Source organism: Frankliniella occidentalis, unplaced genomic scaffold (assembly GCF_000697945.3).
Source record: "Frankliniella occidentalis isolate FOCC.00 unplaced genomic scaffold, Focc_3.1 Scaffold18, whole genome shotgun sequence".
NCBI lineage: Eukaryota > Metazoa > Arthropoda > Insecta > Thysanoptera > Thripidae > Frankliniella > Frankliniella occidentalis.
Genome location: NW_026267148.1, coordinates 295,988 through 312,743, shown reverse-complemented (window position 1 = coordinate 312,743; position 16,756 = coordinate 295,988). Strand labels below are relative to the sequence as shown.

Sequence of the window (16,756 nt, the reverse complement as noted above, 5' to 3'; positions counted from 1 at the left end):
GGGCAGTCGCCGGCAGAGGCTTCTTAGTAAAGCTGCGAATACCCTCGGCATGACAAATTATTGGACACAGGGGCTCCCTGGCCCCGTGGCCAGCCGCGACCATGGAGTTGTGCGGCAACTTCAAGCTAACAACCGAATGGAATGGAGAGCTCCTAGCCTAATTTGACACAATGAGGTCACCGAGGCTTAAACCGCTCTCTCCTTGTCACACGCATGCGTCCCGTTAAGGTCCCGGATGACGGGGAAGTCTCTTAGTCTCCGGCCGGTCGCGTGGCCGCGTCATCCCGCCGCCTGTCGGTGACAGCGCGCGGCCCTCGGCTCCACCCCTTCCCCTTCGTAACCCCTCCGCCCTCATCTGGCAGGCGCGTTGCTCCCAGCCTCAGGTTATATACATACTCTAATTATGATCCTCATTTCCGGCCATTCGGCCCCTACTCCTTCGGTGGTTGTTGGAGCGGACGGCCGCACCTGTCACTGACGGACAGCACCTGTAGTGTACTAGGGCCTTGTCTGGCTCTGTGTGCCGCTGTGCGCACTGAGTGGAAGAGACAGGTGGTGCCCGGCCGGACTGCTGTCCACCGCCATCGCATCGGACGGAAATACGCGAATTACTTATACGGTGGAGGGTGTCAGCTACCCCATCTTCTCACCGAGAAATGAGCACACTGACTAAGATCTTGCAGCTCCCCGCGGAGCAAGTTAACAATTATGAAAAATACATGTGCTTGAGGCTGGAATTCTCTTTTTGTGATTTTTGATTTAACTATGTGTCGCAACTTTAAGAGGGATTATTTGTTGTAAGCGACTCACTGGTATTGACTTCAATATACTTTAATTTGACCCAATTTGGACTAATCTTGGTTACTTATCACTGTAATGAAAATGAAAAGCACAGGCAAGGTGAGCAAAGATGTCCGCTCGATTTTCCAGTGTTGGCACTTACTATTATTGTATGTAAATTTTTTTTTTCGTACTCTAACATTTTAAATATGCACAAACTTATGTTCGTGTTTGAACGATCACAAACAGCTCGATTTTCGTTCGAGTACGATCGAACCGGGACATGTTTCCTCATCTCTAACACGTGCAGCATGTTGTCAAATACGACTCGTTTTGACTCTTCACTTCAATAAGGGGGAAAGTAACCACATCGAGGGCCTCATTAGACATACATTTTTATTGAATGTTTACAATGAAAATCTAACTCTTTTTAAATCTCTGTTAAATTGAGTATGGGTTTCAAACTACTAGGTATAACAGAGTGAGTAGAAGCCTTCGGCAGCTGGCGAGCCGAGCCTACCAAGCTGTACCGCGTGCCGCGTCTATTGTCCGGTGTTAACCTCGGGTCGGCTGCTGGCTGCTTTACTCTCTCGTGACCTCTACGAATGTCTCTCCGCTCGTGTCTTCCTTCTCCACATTTTCCTGTGAGTCTGGGGTAGTGGGAGACGAAATCTGTGCCCGAGTCAAGTTGGGAACATAACTCGCGAGTCCTCGCACGGCCTTGTACGTGTTGTGGAGAGGATACCACTGCACATGTCAAAATTCTTTCGTGTATATCAACCTTGATCCGTAAACTGGTAAAACAAAGGTAGGAAATCCAACCTATTAATGGCATTCACCCTTTTCCGCGAAATAGTGTTTTCCTATAGAATTATTAAACTGCAGTCTAATGCTTTACTGGAATACTTCCTTACATTGGACGCTCACTGTCTGTTAAGTGTTTAACTGAGAAGTTGCCAACTTTTAATTACACAGCTACCGAGAAGGAAACTTTCAGGTGTGTACTACTACAAAGCTGAACACTTGCAAGTGTCCAACTTACAGTTGCACACTACTTGTTTTATCACGGTAGGGACCTGAGAACGGGTTTAACATCTGTGGAAGGGTAGGATGTCGCACCTTTGTTTTTCCAGTGTAAATAATGTGAATAACTCATAACTGCGTAATTAAATATATACTGATTTGATTGAATCATGTGGCATCGCAACCGCCCAATAAAATCATGGCTCGTTATTTTCCCCGAAAGTTTAGTAAATACTCCTAAAGCCCAGGCGCGTCTCTAGTGATCTGCCTGAAAGGTATTCAATTTCCGCCATATAACCCCTGTATGCGTGCCTTAAGGACAGGAGTGATGCCACATGTTCCAGTCGGTACTTTCTCTCATTCAAAAAATCTCAATTAAGGATCGATCTTGAAAGCAGATGTTACAAGTTTAAGGATAGGTCTGTTTCCTAATTTTCTCTCATATTTAGCTGTCGTTTGTTTATGGCTGTTTGTTACTTGCTCGAAAGTAAAAGCTAAGGGGTTTTAAGGTACCATCTGCTAAACAAAAACACATTTAAATCTGTAAATTATGGTTTTCCTACCAAATCTGCTAATGTTCGGCTAGTGGCTATTCTCATCAACTGAGAGCTGTATATAAGGTACTAATAACTGCTGTAAGACCTTTTAGTAGAATAAGTAACTGAATGCGTATGAGCCCTATTGTAAGGCAGTTTCAGATGAATGAGTTGAAAAATGAAAACCTGCCACTGCAACCAAAACTTCTGACTGTAATACCAATTTAAACTAATCCAAAAGAATCTCACGAATATCTCAAGAACACAATGTAAGAGGTTTAAGTGAGCATATATATATTTTACGCAGCTAAAGTAATTATTGTTCACGGCCAGGCGTTGTGAAGTGCTCACTTACCCCACGCACAGCTTTCAGTGTCGCTGCTTTTTCTTCCTGTTTGGTTTCGGGTCCACAAAAGACGAATTTATTCAGGTCCATTCCATGGCCCAACGGCCCTTTGATTGGTCGCTGCGTTGAAGCGAGCGAAGAACTTGCACCTGCAGGCTGTGGGCTCTCCGTCTGTCTTTCCTAAACAAACAGGATTATGTTGATGGCATTAACACATCAAATATTTGCCCATAAGAATTAACTCTAAATCTTGTAACCTGTGGTTAGCCGCTCACTTCTGTGAAATTTGCTTTCGCTGCTAATACGAGCCACATTGCTTTGACGAGGGGGTCTTCTGTGTTTCTTACGGTCCCAGTCAATAATTTCTCTCCCGCCTGCACAGAAAGCTTGCAGGACTCGCGAGATAACAAACTGAGAGCTGTGAGGGCTTGCTCTCCCTTGCACTGGTCCTGTAGCTTCTCGAGGTAACCGGCTGCTTGTATTGCTACGCCATGCAGTTGCCTCTTGAGTGCTCTTTGCACGAGCACCACGTCGTGCTCGTTCCAGCACTCGTCCGTGGCAGAGCCGCGGCAGTCCGAGCACCATCCGCGGGGAACCCTGTTGCATGAACGCGTGAAGAGATCAGCGCATCTTGCCGCAGGTCGGAAAATTAAATATTAACAACGGTGCAAAGTTCACACTCAACCTGTTACTGATTTTTTTGCCGCCCTGTGTCAGTACTTATGTTAGGTTTTTATGCAGCAGGGATATTGACTATATAGTTATCTATCAGTTTTTACATTACTGACAATTTGATTTTTCATTAGTAAATATTGAACGAAACTACACGCAAGGATTGACAAATCGATCAGTAATTCCTGCTGTAGAGAATTCTACGTTTTAACCGACGGAAAAAATCAGTACAGGTCTGAGAGTGAATTTTAGTTGGTCTATGGCATTGGCTTAGCATATTAAATATTGTCAAGCTCATAGGGGCTGCAGGAATTTATTTGTCCTGTATGATGCACTCATTGTTTCAGAACTGATGGAAAATATTGTTCTTTCACTATTCCAATATTATAAGAGGCAGTGCACGCATACTGCTATACCATCGTGCATCCAAGTGAGTTCTGTTATCTCGCTTGTACATTTTAAGAAGAGCTTACTTGACATCTGCCGACAGGCGCAATAAGGCTATGTTAGTGGTAAGCGATCCGGCGTCAACGGAGAAGACCTAGAAAAAAGCCAGTTTATTATATCAACGATGACATTTCCCCACCCTTTTGATATGAAAGCATTTAGAAAAGTTAAATGTCGTGGCCCCAGTAGAGACGAGCGAAGCATTGTGCACCGAAGGTAATGCGTTCTTGGCGTACACGGTACCTAAAAACGATAGCTTGTTTTTTGAGGGGAGGGGGAAAACTTTGAGGAGCTCCCATATTTCAGTAAAACTCGGATCTCGCCTTCTGAAGAATCTTTTTAGAAAATCCAACATTTTTTGAGGAGAGTTCCTCGAAATACGGAGAGTCTTCACCAATACAAGGCATTTCCACAAAGTTTTCTCTTTTCGATCAAAACAAAAACAGACATTTTTACCGCGTATCTGAAGTGCATTTTTGCATTACGCCATTAGTGCACATTAGAGCGGTCGGCGATGATAATGTTATTGTTGCGCCTGTTACGCCTCATGAGATATCAGAATACCTTTTGTGTAAGGTATAGGCCGAGGCATGGGCCCAGAAGTCGTGGTTAGCCCATAGCTTAATTTGTTAAATTTGGAAAGCTTTTCTAGTTCCTATATAGTACTTACCGTGCGGCATGTTGGGCACTCTCTCTTGCCAACCTGAAGAAGGCACTGCAGACATACGGTGTGTCCACACGGCATTATTTTCGGGGAACGCTCCCCCTGGTTGTAGTCTTCGAAGCAAATATCGCAGTCCATCGTATAGCTTGGTAAAGCCCTATAAAACTAGTGCACAATAATTGATAGAACGTCCTAGCCTGGTGGACTGCACCAACGTGGATTGCATCGGTGTTTCTGACCAGCGGTGAAGTGTCCTGCTGCGAAGCTCCTCGCTACCGGCGATAAGAAAAAGAGATACGGCGAAACTCCACAACGTGCCTCGTTCGTTTCCTCTCTTCGCTATCGTTCGTTTCGGGAGATAACCAAGCGGTCTAGACCACACCGAAGAGGAAGTAAGTGGGCATTCGCCAAACAAATCATTCTTATTTTATTTTGTAGTGAGCGTGAGCAGTGCACGCCGTAGGCACGGTACGTTGTTCTAATCTAATTATGTTGAGCGGCTTTAATTCACAAAGCTGTCATTGTTTTCCAAAATAACTACCTCAGAAATAAGTTAAAAGAGTTCTGTTAGGGGTCATCCAGTTAGTACGTCATTCATCGCCGTTATGACGTATCTGAGTTCAGCCACGCTCGCATAGCGCCTGGTGGGTAGACAACAAATAGCAAAGCAGTGCATGCGAGTACTTCGGGATTGCCTATCCTGAGTCTCGAAGGCGCCGATCAGGCCCCATAAGTAGAAGAATTTCGAGAAGAACGTGCGCCACTGTCTCGAAAATCCCTTATACGAGTCGTTAAGAGGCTTGTATTTAGAGTCCAACTGAAAGTGTGACCCTAGTTTTCGAAATTTAACCGTATTTTTATAACTTTATTGTTTAACAGTTTCTATCGACGAACATCGTGAAAGCCTCTCTACTTGTGAGATTAGCAGAGCGTGATGGTTTGCACGCGCCGGGCACCTCTAGAGCCTCATCAGCGGCGCGCCTCTATGTCGGTGATGAGTCGCGCTGTCAAACAGCGGCAGGGTAGAGCAAAGCCCACAAAGTGCCCAGTCCGGCCGAGACCCGGACGGGTGTGAGAGGGGAACGGGAAGAGTGAGGAAGAGGAGGGGGCGGAGGAAGGAGTAGGCGAAGAAGGGGTAGTCCCCGGTCACCTCCCTCGTGTATGGCTTCTGTCTCAGGAGGAGCACGCCACAACAGCACGCCCGGGTTGGTACTCGCTCAGCAGCGTACTCTCCCGCCTGCCTCTCCCTCACGGCCGTGCACGGGGGGTGCCCCCCACCCAGGGCCCCCGCAGGGCCCCGCACCCCACCTCCGCATCCACCGCGCGGGGGGAGACGAGGACGCGGCATACGATCGACTTGTGGTTCCGGACGTGGCCGACCGGTGGTGGTGTGGGGCGGCGTAGGGGTAGTCGGAGGCCCCGGGGGGCCCGGGGGACCGGGGGTGGTTGAGGGGGGCGGTCTGCAGACATATTGCCCGCCGTGTGTGCATTGAGCCAACGTGTCTCCGAAACACGTGTGCCCGCGGGGGGTGTCGAAGGGAGGGGAGGGGTATGGTTCACGCCGCCAGGGCCTCTGTCAAACTACACCGCAGCATTGTTCTACACCCATGGTGCGGGGCGGGGCGGAGCCGTGCGCGCTGAGAGACAGATGCTGCGGCCCGTTAACTTCTTGAAGGGCCCCGCCGCGGAGCCCGCGGTGCCGCGCAGCAGCTAGAGAGCTTTGTACCCGCCCAGCGCGGCCCAGTCAAGCCGCTTATCGAATAAAGGGCTGCACAGGCACCCGGTCCACCCTATCCGACACAGGGCTGGAATGAACTTTTAAAATAGACTTGCACACCCACAAGTTGGTGTGTATTACTACACAAAAACATTGTTCAAAACCTTATGTACATTGTTTGTTTGCAAGGATCGTAGACAACGGCTTTTATCTGAAAAATATCGCCGTAACAAAGTTATTGAATTTATTTTGCGACAAAGAGTTATCGCAATTTATTTTGCAACAAGTTTCTCCTTACAAAATGTGTCGCATTCCATTTTGCAAAAACCAGTTCTCGCATCGTGGGGGTGATGAATCATGGGGATTGCAAAACATTGGAAAGCTTATTGTTTTGGGCACTAGTTTGGTCCTTTCATGGTGTCCTCGCCAATTGTTGACGCACTGGAAGACGCAATCACAAGCGCTTGAAGTTTACTGTGGTGTTAGGGCGCCTAGCGGCCACCTTAGGTGGTGGGTGGCGAGCTCCTGTGGGCATATATATGTGGTGACTGGTAAAGGGAAGTAGAAGCAGAAGCGGTGGCAGCAAATGTTAACTTGATTACGACGAGGGTGTTGTGAAGCCAGTCTTTAAAAAGGAATGCGTAATGACCATCGCCCTTCTGCATATTTGATGAAGGTTTTCGGGAGATGTCGAGTGAGGACACTCTCAGACTTCTCGACTAACATGAAATTTCACACTCACACACGAGCATAAGAGTGAGACGCAGCAGCAGAACGCGGTCTCATTTTGGACACTGTTGGAGTTGTTGCCGTTAGGAAAGGATGAGTCTTTAGCACGCGGTATTCACTACAAACCTAAAATTTGTAACATCAATACTGCTAATGTGGGCCACCGTACCAGATTGTGCAGTCACAGGGTACAAACTCGTAGTTCGCGAGCCATTTCTGGATTTTCTATCGCGCCTAGCCTAATAGAACGGTTCTTAGGGAGCTGAACTCTACTTGCTTTTCACTAAGAAAACGTGTCTTTATAAATTTATTGCAAACGACTGATCAACAGTGCGCCCGCCGCCCACAGTAGGAAGCGCGGCTCGTCGCCCTGGAAACCTAAGTACTACTCGAATGCAGTACCTCCTGCATACCTACATGTATGCAGGAGGTACTGTGTACTTTGCGAGTATGCAACAGGTAAGTGCGTACTTGGTCAAGTACACAACACCTCCATACATTTTATGCAGGAGATTTAGTGTACACTACGTCAAGTGCACAGTACTCCCTGCATACATGTGGGTATGCAGGCGCTACTGCATTCAAGTACACACTTTAGTTTCCAGAGCGCTAGCCACAAGTATGCGACCCCTGGCCAACTCGCTCCAGCCGTAAGGCGCACACTAAAATCTTATGAACTTTTTTGTTCATAGTTACTGCTTTCTGTAAACATGCTCGGCTTACGCATTTTTAATACGCCAGTATGCCCAAATTTCTTCACACTGGTGAAGCCCCGACATACGGTACTGAGTTTTTGATTTTTTTTTTCGCGTAACAGAGGCATTTTTGTGTCCGCCTCGCTCGCCATTATTGAGCGTTGCGCGGGACAGTGTGCTATGAGAAAGGTGACCACGAAGAAGGCGACAAGAACCGACTCAAGCCTGCTCCTGGCCGCCTTGTTACAGCCCCCAAACCCCCGGCCCCGCGCCCGCTCCGCGCCACCCCTCGGGCCCCTTGGCAAGCCCCGTACAAGATGCTGCGTCGGCAAGTTTGCCGGGCCCCGCCGGGCTCTGGTGGGGCGAGGTAAGACGCGGTGCAGTGACTGCACCTTGAGCCCGGCCAGGCTGCCCAGCCAGGCTGGTGCCCCAGAGACGCGAGGGCGGCGGCCAGGGCGAGGCCGGGGGAAGGCGAGAACCGAGATGTGGGCGCGGCCGCGGCGACCAGGGCGCGCGTGAGTCCTGTGCTGCTGTGCAGCTGCTGCTTCCTGGGCTGGGCCTGGGCCCCGGGCCCCTGCAGGGCTCCTGTGAGAGATGGCGGCGGCCATGGCCATGCCCAGCGACCTGTGGGCGCACCACGGTGGCCCCCGGGTCGCGTACCAGTGGGGCGCGCCTCCAGGGGGCGGCGGCGGCTACCGCGGCGGTGGAAGCGGTGGCAACGGCTCCGTCGTGGACAAGGTGCTACCCGACATGATGCACCTCATCGACTCTCACTGGTAGGGGCCGTGGACCGTGGCCTGGGCTGGGGCTGGGAGTGAGGCGGGGAGATGGCTTGTCACCCGAACATCGCGTTCCAGGCACCAGTTTCCGCCTATGAACCCCATGTGGCACGCCATCCTGGGCTTCGTCATCGGCTGCCTGGGCGTCGTGGCCATCTCTGGCAATGGCATGGTCATCTACATCTTCACCTCCACCAAGGCGCTGAGGACGCCGTCGAACCTTTTAGTCCTGAACCTGGCCTTCTCAGACTTCTGCCTGATGTTCTGCATGTGTCCGGTCATGGTGATCAACTGCTACAACGAGACTTGGGTCCTAGGTACGTGCCATCCTGCAATGCATGCACAACAGCATTGAGTAGTTGCGTTATGCCGATTGCTTTGGTCTATCCCGCAGGGACGCTTATCTGCGATCTCTACGGCTTTGCGGGATCACTCTTCGGTTGCACGTCTATCTGGTCCATGGTCCTCATCGCCATCGACCGGTACAACGTGATTGTGAAGGTAAGGTTGCTGCGGCTTGCCCTTCTTCTTGTGGCCTTCCTTGCCTCACTCCCACCTGTCAGTACCTGTACCCTCGCTGCTCAAATAGTTTCTTCAACCACGTTATAATATTTTTTTTCAGGGCATCTCCTTTAAAATTTAACTATTTGGTCAAAGTGTCCATATCTTCCCTAGCAATGTCGCCCCTTCTGTCCTCGACCCTTGTGTGGAGTGATGTATCCCTGGGTTCCAATCGCCCCATCGCTTTGGTCCGCAGGGCCTCGCCGCCAAGCCTCTGACCAACAAGCGGGCCGCCTGCTGGCTGCTATTCGCGTGGATGCTCTCCCTTGTGTGGACCATCTTCCCTTTCTTCGGATGGAACAGGTCCCGTATTTATATAATCTTTTCAAATAAGCAAAAACTAGGCATAATAAACATTTTTATTTATTTATTTTTTCATCATGTCCTTGACCTTCTGCTTGTTGTATTAATACTCTGATACAACGATTACAGTTTTTGGAAAATATATTTTGTGAATGTTTAAAAAAAGGAAACATCAAAAACATTTCATTTTTTTATTTTGCATTCGGTAGGAATACACTTGCGTGCGGGGTCGGCTGTTTGCGCGGCGCTTCGTTATTTACATTTGCTTACGCCCCCCACCCTCCTCCCTTAGATACGTCCCCGAAGGCAACATGACGGCGTGTGGGACCGACTATTTGACCAGAGACTGGTTCAGCCGGAGCTACATCCTTGGGTACTCGTACTTCTGCTACTTCCTGCCGCTCAAAGTCATAATCTACTGCTACTGGTACATCGTGTCGGTAGGTAAAGCCTCCTAGTAGCGTCTACTGGTGTAACGCCCCAGCGCTTCCCTCTGGCGCTCACCGGTAACGCACGCGGGTAGCGCTTCCTGGTGGCGCCTCCTGGTAGAGCCCTCCGCCCGGGTCCGCTCGGCTCAGCGCAGTGTGGTTGCAGGCCGTGTCGGCGCACGAGAAGAGCATGCGGGAGCAGGCCAAGAAGATGAACGTGGCGTCGCTCAGATCGGCGGACGCGCAGCAGAAGAGCGCGGAAGGCAAGCTGGCCAAGGTGAGGGAGGGCATGTTGGGACTCGAGATGGGGTGCTGGGCGGGCGGGCGAGGGGCGAGGCGAAAAAAAGGAAACTAACGTCGGGGAAAAAAGGGAATGGTTTTAAAGTTTCAAATCTATCGATGCATGATCAATTTAGCCTTGGTTTGCTTAAACGCATGTTGTGTATGCATTTTGATTCATTTATTCTTTAATTTATGTGTTATTAACGCAATATATTGTTTGTAATACTGCTCTTACTGCTTTGCTGCAGATTGCATTGATGACCATCTCGTTGTGGTTCATGGCATGGACGCCATACCTCATCGTCAACTACGTTGGCGTGTTCGACGGCCACTCGATCATCACGCCTCTCAACTCCATCTGGGCGTCGCTGTTCGCCAAGGCCAACTCCTGTTACAACCCCATCGTCTATGGGATCAGGTGCGGTATGGGTGCAGACAGACGCAGGGTTGGGGTTGGGTGGGGCTGGGTGGGCCCTGTGGGCCCTGCGTCCGCATGCCGCCCACGGCTCGACCCGCTGTCAATGTATGCTCGGCTCTCTGTTGGCAGCCACCCCAAGTACCGCGTGGCGCTGTACAAGAAGTTCCCCTGCCTGGCGTGCTCTACGGAGCCCGAGGGTGGTGGAGGCGGGGGCGGCGGCGGAGGCGGCGGCGACACCAGCTCCGTGGCTTCAGGCGTGACGGCCGTGAGCAACGAGGACCACTGATGGGGACTCATCACGCATTTGTTTTTGCTCGTGGTGGAAATGGAAAAACAGGCCTGAATCGCAATGGCGGCGATCTCCGAGAGACGAACGATAGCGGAGGCGAGTCTCCCATCCCAGCCTTTCTTGGAAAAGGGCAAAATGACTCGCGGGAACATGCGCTCTCCGCGTTCGTAACATCGGGTGCTACAACAAAGATTTACTCAATTACTCAAAAAACGGGCACTTCTCCCTCCGTACGAAGCTTTTATAATTTGCAGATGATTATTGATGTCTCCTGGGGATTCCACAAAGGACGAGATGGGCTCCGTAGCATTCTAAATAACTTGCGCGACGGGCTGTCCAGGAAAATAGGCATTTATTTACCCAGCATAGACAAAACATCAAGGGTCTCCTGCACATTATTTCATTGTAATGTACTCATCGTAGTATTGGATATCCTCATGTGATAAATAGATTTTGAACTGCATTTTTGTAAGGAATTTTAATTAGTCTATTTATTACAGTTACGATTTAGTTGCAGCTATACCATACACTACTATTTCTGGCGATTTTTTTTACGATTGATATGGCGATGACCTGGTCTACGAGATGGAACTTGGGCATTAATCTCTAAGTGCAGCTTCGATGTGTCATTGCTAGCCCGAGTGATTCAATTGTTAACAAACATCTTGTCAGTGATACGATTGATGTTTCCCGATTTTTTTACTTCAACAGGTATAGCAAAAACTCTGTTTCGGTACTCAGTACTGTCGTGAAATCACGTCCTTTGCTCTGGTTGCTAACATTTTTCTTACTCGGGGTTTAGTCATTTTTGTACAATTCTAATACAGTGAACAGTTTTTTACTCACCTCGTAAAATCATTTTCTAACCAAAGAATGATTGTTCTCTCCTGTTTACGGACATAGCGGCTTTGTAATGGCCCTCCTGAAAAAAATAAATGAAGCAGACATTCGCAAAGCGAGATCCTGCGTTTTCATTTCTCTACAATATCCTTTATTTTCTACCACACTCTTTTGGGTCAATCACAAAAACGTTGAAATTTTAATGTTCAAGGTCTATGTTAAGCCTGTATACATAGTGCCCAAAGACCTTTTGGAACTTCTGTGTATAGTTACCATATCAACCGCACCGATGCAGCCGTGTAGGCTGGTCGCGACGCGACAAATTGTGTTTTATTAGTTTCAATATTGTTTCTGAACTATACTCATGCAGTGCGAGTCGGCAACACGTCCACTCGTCTGCTTGCCCCATAACGAACAGGAAACGGTCAAAGTTATGTCATTCGACATAACTGTCATTTTCAGCTCCTTTTGACGTCAAAGTGATCTCGATATCACGTCTAAGTCAAGTCAACGTGACGTTTTCATAATTTTATACAGCCATAAATATGCACACATTTTCTTGCAGAACAAGTGCAGTATTTACAAATTCGTGCAGAATTATGCATAATGGTTTCGTGTGTTGTGTACCGCCCCAGAGGTCATAAAATTGTCAAAACTATATCAATTGACAGATATTTACAATGACGTCCTTCTAGGAAAACGGACGGACTGACCACCAATAGCTAATATACCATAAACCATAACTATATACCTGGTGCGCTCTTGTGAGGAAGAGGGGAGGGAGTGAATCGGACTGGTCTGGCAGAATGGTTGATGAGAGCGGTAAGCGACAGTCAATGTTGAATGTAAACGCGGCTTCTTCTACAGCTGGTCACTTGCGACGATACGAAACAACGAACTAACTACCGCACCAGAGGAAGCACCATCTAGGGCAGCGACACGATGCCGTTGGTGTAACGTCATCCCCGGTCATCCCCGACGAAGCCTAGCTATTCGCAGTCTTTTGTCTCAGTGTTGCCAACATCACCGGCATGCGATCGACGCTTTTGAGGTCGAATCGACATAAATAATAAGAAATCATTTTTCCCTAGAGTTGATGTTGCGAGGACTTTTACGCCCATAAAGTTTTTAGTAATTCCATACCGGGACAGTTTATTTTCCCATGGTGGACCAGGACACTCACCCCATTGCCAACGTCCGCCCCCACGTCGCCCCTGGCCTCTGGTCACCCCCGTCGGGCCCCAGAGCCCAGCCGCCCCCTCTCTCCCCCGCCTTCACTTTGCAATGTGTTTGATCCCCTGGTATCACGCCATGTCGTGTTTATATAAGGGCCCCGGGGCGGCCGGGCACGCAGTAGTCCAGTGATGCCGCCCCCGTGCTGCTGCCAACAGTAAGAGCACCGCCAGCCCTGCAGCCCTGCAGCCTTGCAGGTCCTGCACGCCCTCCTATCATGCCGCCAATCCTCTGTTTGCGTTTGCAGTGCGGGAGAAACGCATGACGTTATTCTACGGCCCCTCGGCCTCCATCTACGAGGGAGCCTTCTCCGGCCGCTTCAACAACCACAGCGTCGTGGATATCGTCCTCGATGACATGCTTTACCTGGTCGACCCGCACTGGTAAGAACGCAGAGGAGAGCGAAGGAAGGGCGCGTCGTACTCTTGATGGAACACACCATATACAAATAAAATGTAGAGAGACTATTTTGTGCGAGGGGACCGTGCAGGTTTGCTCTTTTTAAAAATTCGGCTGTATTTTTGGAGGGGAGGGGGGGGGGCTAGATCATCTGATTACAGTGTTGAATATTTTGAAACATGTTTGCGTGAACTCGACAGGAAATTTGAGTAATTTGCAAGAGTTTGACTGGAAAGTTGGAGTGTTTAAACTCACTGAAAAGTTAAACTCTCAAAGTGTTCAAACTTGCAGCTTACCACTTGAATCGAACTCTTACAAAGTGTTCATTTTTCCAAGTTCAGTAATTACAAACCATCCGCGGGTACTGGTAAGGGCCACCCCGACGGTATCCTCCAGCTATCCTCCCCCATGCCTCTCAGATGCAGCCTTGCTCTACCTTGAGCAGGTATAGGTTCGAGCCCCTGCACCCCATTCACCTGAAGCTGCTAGCGTTCATGCTGGCGTCCCTCGGACTCATGTCTGTGTCCGGCAACGGCATGGTCGTCTACATCTTCTCCACCACCAAGTCCCTGCGAACCCCGTCCAATCTGCTCGTAGTCAATCTCGCAGTCTCCGACTTCCTAATGATGTTCTGCATGGTGCCGCCTATGCTGTTCAACAGTTACTTCGAAACGTGGGTGCTTGGTGAGTCACGTTGCATTCCTATGCTGTAGCCAAATATTGAAGATACACGGAAGTTAAATCGTAATTGGGAAACACTGAGAATAACAGGATTTGGTGTAGTGCTGTGTGTGATTTAAAACGACACAGGGAAAGATGGAATAGTCTGTCCAGTTCAGTTTTGAGAAGTGGTTAGCTCTCGGAGATTTATGTCGAAACGATGTAGTCAAATATTTCTCGCAGCACTCTAATTTCCGTACTGACTCTCTTACGGAGAATTTTGTGCAAACGTAATATGGATCACAAATCATTCGTATTACGTTTGCACAAAATTCTCCGTAGCAAATGGATAGCACATCAGTAATGAAATGAGAGTGTAGGGTCGTAGGTACAGAGTGCATTTTGATGCTGGCCACTATAGGATTTGGGTTTGAAAATGAACCGTAAGCTCAATATTATTGCACTTTGAAGTGAGCGCCGAGTGGGTAGCCAAGCATTTAGCTGAACGTGACACCGTGGCCACCGCGGGCAGAGAGAGAGAAGAGAGAAGGGGTGAGCGCGGGGGGGGGGGGGGGCCCCTTGCTTTCTCACACTTCCATGTCCCTAAACGCGTGATGCTCTTTTGCAGGGCCCATGTTCTGCGAAGTGTACGGGATGTTCGGTTCTTTGTTCGGATGCACCTCGATATGGACCATGACGATGATATCATTAGACCGATACAACGTCATCGTAAAGGTGCGGAGAGGCAGGTGGATTTGAATGTATTGCGATTTTCTTACTGTTTTTTTTTACAATGCCCCTTTATTTCAGGGTCTCTCTGCGAAGCCAATGACAAACAAAAAGGCCATCTGGTGGATCATATTTGTCTGGGCCATATCACTAAAGTGGACAGTGTTTCCCGTGTTTGGTTGGAGCAGGTTTGGAAAAAATCCCCCCTTTCAATCCTGGAACAAAACTGTAGTAGTTTGGTGTTGCGGTGTTGCTAAGTGTCTGCTGTTGGCACATGCAGGTACGTGCCGGAGGGCAGCATGACGACCTGTGGGGGGGACTACCTCAACATCTCGTGGATCAGTCGCAGCTATGTCATTCTGTACGCCGTCATGTGCTACTTCCTCCCGCTGGCCATCATTGTATACGCCTACTACTACATAGTCAAGGTGGGCAACAACGACTAATTTGCCTTTAGTCACTCAAAACTTCTCGCGATTGTTTCTTTGGCTCTCTGTACAGGCCGTCGCAGCTCACGAAAAGAACATGAGGGAGCAGGCCAAGAAAATGAATATATCCTCCCTTCGGTCTCAGGACCAAGCGAGCTCCGAGAACAAATTGGCGATGGTAATTAGTTAGTACTTTTTGATTTTTAATTCGACGGACTCATCGGGCGCAGCGTGTTTCATTTTGATTCACCCCCGGGCCTCGACGGCTCGTCGAGCAACTCCCATGGCAAAAAAAATCTCACTCTGGCTACTTGCCCACCCTCGCAAAACTTGTGCAGGTGGCGCTCATGACGATATCACTCTGGTTCATGGCGTGGACGCCGTACCTCGTCATCAACTTCGTGGGCGTGTTCGGCTACGGCAAGGACATCACACCTTTGTCCACTGTGTTCGCCACGCTGTTTGCCAAGGCGAACGCTGTGTACAACCCCATAGTTTACGGCATCAGGTCAGTATCACAACAGTGCGTGCTTGTAATATACTTGCAATGGGGTGGGGGGAGGCACAGATTCTGAGCCAAGGGGTACATAACTACTGAATTGGGTGTGCACATTTCCTGAATTTAATTTGGATTGGATTGAATTGGACTGAAAATCATTGTATTGTTTTTGAATGAATTTGAATTATTTCTGAACTTTTTTGCATTAAACTGAATTGGTTTGAATTAGTTTGTGAGGTACACTGAGCAAAGGCCTCGTTCTAAGCCCACTGACGCCCGTAGATCGCCACTCCTGCACTCTTTTCTCTCCCTAAACCTTAACGTGGCCATCACCTCATTAAAGGGCCTTTCATTTCTGTATCCTTGTCGATATTTTGAAGCCCCGATAACTCCCACATCCCTAAGCCCTAAACAGTGGGGGGCGGGGACAAAATATCACGGTCGCCATATGATTTGATGAATTGATTTGAACAAAGCATATTCACTATGTCGGTGACGGCCTCAGGTGTTTCAGAGTGTGAGCACGGCGAGTCTGTGACCGCTTTGTCTTTGTCTCACTGTCGAGTAGTGCTGTCGGTCACCCGTGATCCTTACCTTAGGTTTTACAGTGTGCTAGCAGGGCGGCAGTGACGGCTGAGGGCCCTGTGACTACTCTGTCTCTGTCGCTCTGTCCACAGCCACCCCAAGTATCGCGCCGCGCTGGCCAAGCGCTTCCCGCGCTTCTTCCGACACATGACAGCATCATCAGAGACGAGCGAGGTGGAGTCAGTTCAGTCCGTGGTCACCAGCCTCCCAGACCAGGCCTGAGTCTGGCGGCTGACAGCGGCTGCACTACGCAACAACTGAGGGTTTAAAAACAAACTGGAATCGAAATACTTCACCAGCGGAACGACGTGACACAGAAGAAATACAAAAGAAAGAGACGTGTTGTGTATCAATATATATGTGTGATATTTTCATCTTTGCCTTACGTCCCTTGTCTTCATTTCCGAAAGGCTGCATGACAGAAACGCTTGGAACAAAGGACTATGATTCTGGACAGCTCCGAACTCGCACTTTCTCTATTTGCCACTCGATCACATAGTAATGACCTACCTTCAGAATGCAAAAATAAACATTCACATTGATTTAAGTTTTGGAAAAAAATTTTAAAAATGTTTTCATATTTTTTAATGAATGGGGCAGACGGTTCTGCCCCACCCCGTATTCTTTTTGTTACTGTTCCTGTAGGTGTGCAAAGCTGGCTTGTAAATGCCCTTATTACTCCCGACGAAAAAAATAAACAATTTGCATGTCTTA

The 16,756-nt window shown here is 48.9% G+C and overlaps 3 protein-coding genes across 9 annotated transcripts in view; 2 read left to right on the top strand and 1 right to left on the bottom strand.

The window, feature by feature from the left end:
• The window catches only part of LOC113211376 (uncharacterized), a 7,812-nt gene extending 3,056 nt beyond the window's left edge, over window positions 1-4,756 (bottom strand). The window contains exons 1-5 of one of the 5 annotated variants that reach the window (XM_052264350.1): window positions 4,475-4,753; window positions 3,831-3,898; window positions 2,961-3,282; window positions 2,695-2,865; window positions 1,159-1,452 (exon numbers count right to left, since the gene is read on the bottom strand). In XM_052264350.1, the coding sequence (XP_052120310.1) occupies window positions 1,363-1,452; window positions 2,695-2,865; window positions 2,961-3,282; window positions 3,831-3,898; window positions 4,475-4,606 (783 nt within the window). In that variant the 5' untranslated portion in view covers window positions 4,607-4,753 and the 3' untranslated portion in view covers window positions 1,159-1,362. Of the gene's footprint in view, window positions 1-1,158; window positions 1,575-2,694; window positions 2,866-2,942; window positions 3,283-3,830; window positions 3,899-4,474 lie in introns of those variants that run through there. The other 4 variants (XM_052264349.1, XM_052264351.1, XM_052264348.1 and 1 more) reach the window with 4 other exon arrangements.
• Window positions 4,757-7,995: 3,239 nt separating this feature from the next.
• LOC113211363 (rhodopsin-like) lies at window positions 7,996-11,628 on the top strand. Of its 2 annotated transcripts, XM_026429718.2 has the most exons (8): window positions 8,000-8,385; window positions 8,467-8,705; window positions 8,783-8,889; window positions 9,146-9,252; window positions 9,545-9,692; window positions 9,847-9,957; window positions 10,211-10,380; window positions 10,510-11,628. In XM_026429718.2, the coding sequence occupies exons 1-8, from the start codon at window positions 8,204-8,206 to the stop codon at window positions 10,664-10,666; spliced, it is 1,221 nt and encodes a 406-aa protein (XP_026285503.2). In that variant the 5' UTR covers window positions 8,000-8,203; the 3' UTR covers window positions 10,667-11,628. The 2 variants fall into 2 exon arrangements, with proteins under 2 accessions (XP_052120313.1, XP_026285503.2); XM_052264353.1 differs by lacking the exons at window positions 9,146-9,252; window positions 9,545-9,692 and having other exon boundaries at window positions 7,996-8,385.
• A 1,216-nt stretch (window positions 11,629-12,844) lies between these two features.
• Window positions 12,845-16,756, top strand: LOC113211364 (rhodopsin-like). 2 transcript variants are annotated; one of them, XM_052264354.1, is made up of 9 exons: window positions 12,845-12,899; window positions 12,990-13,125; window positions 13,587-13,825; window positions 14,430-14,536; window positions 14,612-14,718; window positions 14,811-14,958; window positions 15,032-15,136; window positions 15,297-15,466; window positions 16,135-16,756. In XM_052264354.1, coding segments are annotated over exons 1-9 (1,143 nt in total). In that variant the 5' UTR covers window positions 12,845-12,898; the 3' UTR covers window positions 16,265-16,756. The 2 variants fall into 2 exon arrangements, with proteins under 2 accessions (XP_052120314.1, XP_026285505.1); XM_026429720.2 differs by lacking the exon at window positions 12,845-12,899 and having other exon boundaries at window positions 13,561-13,825.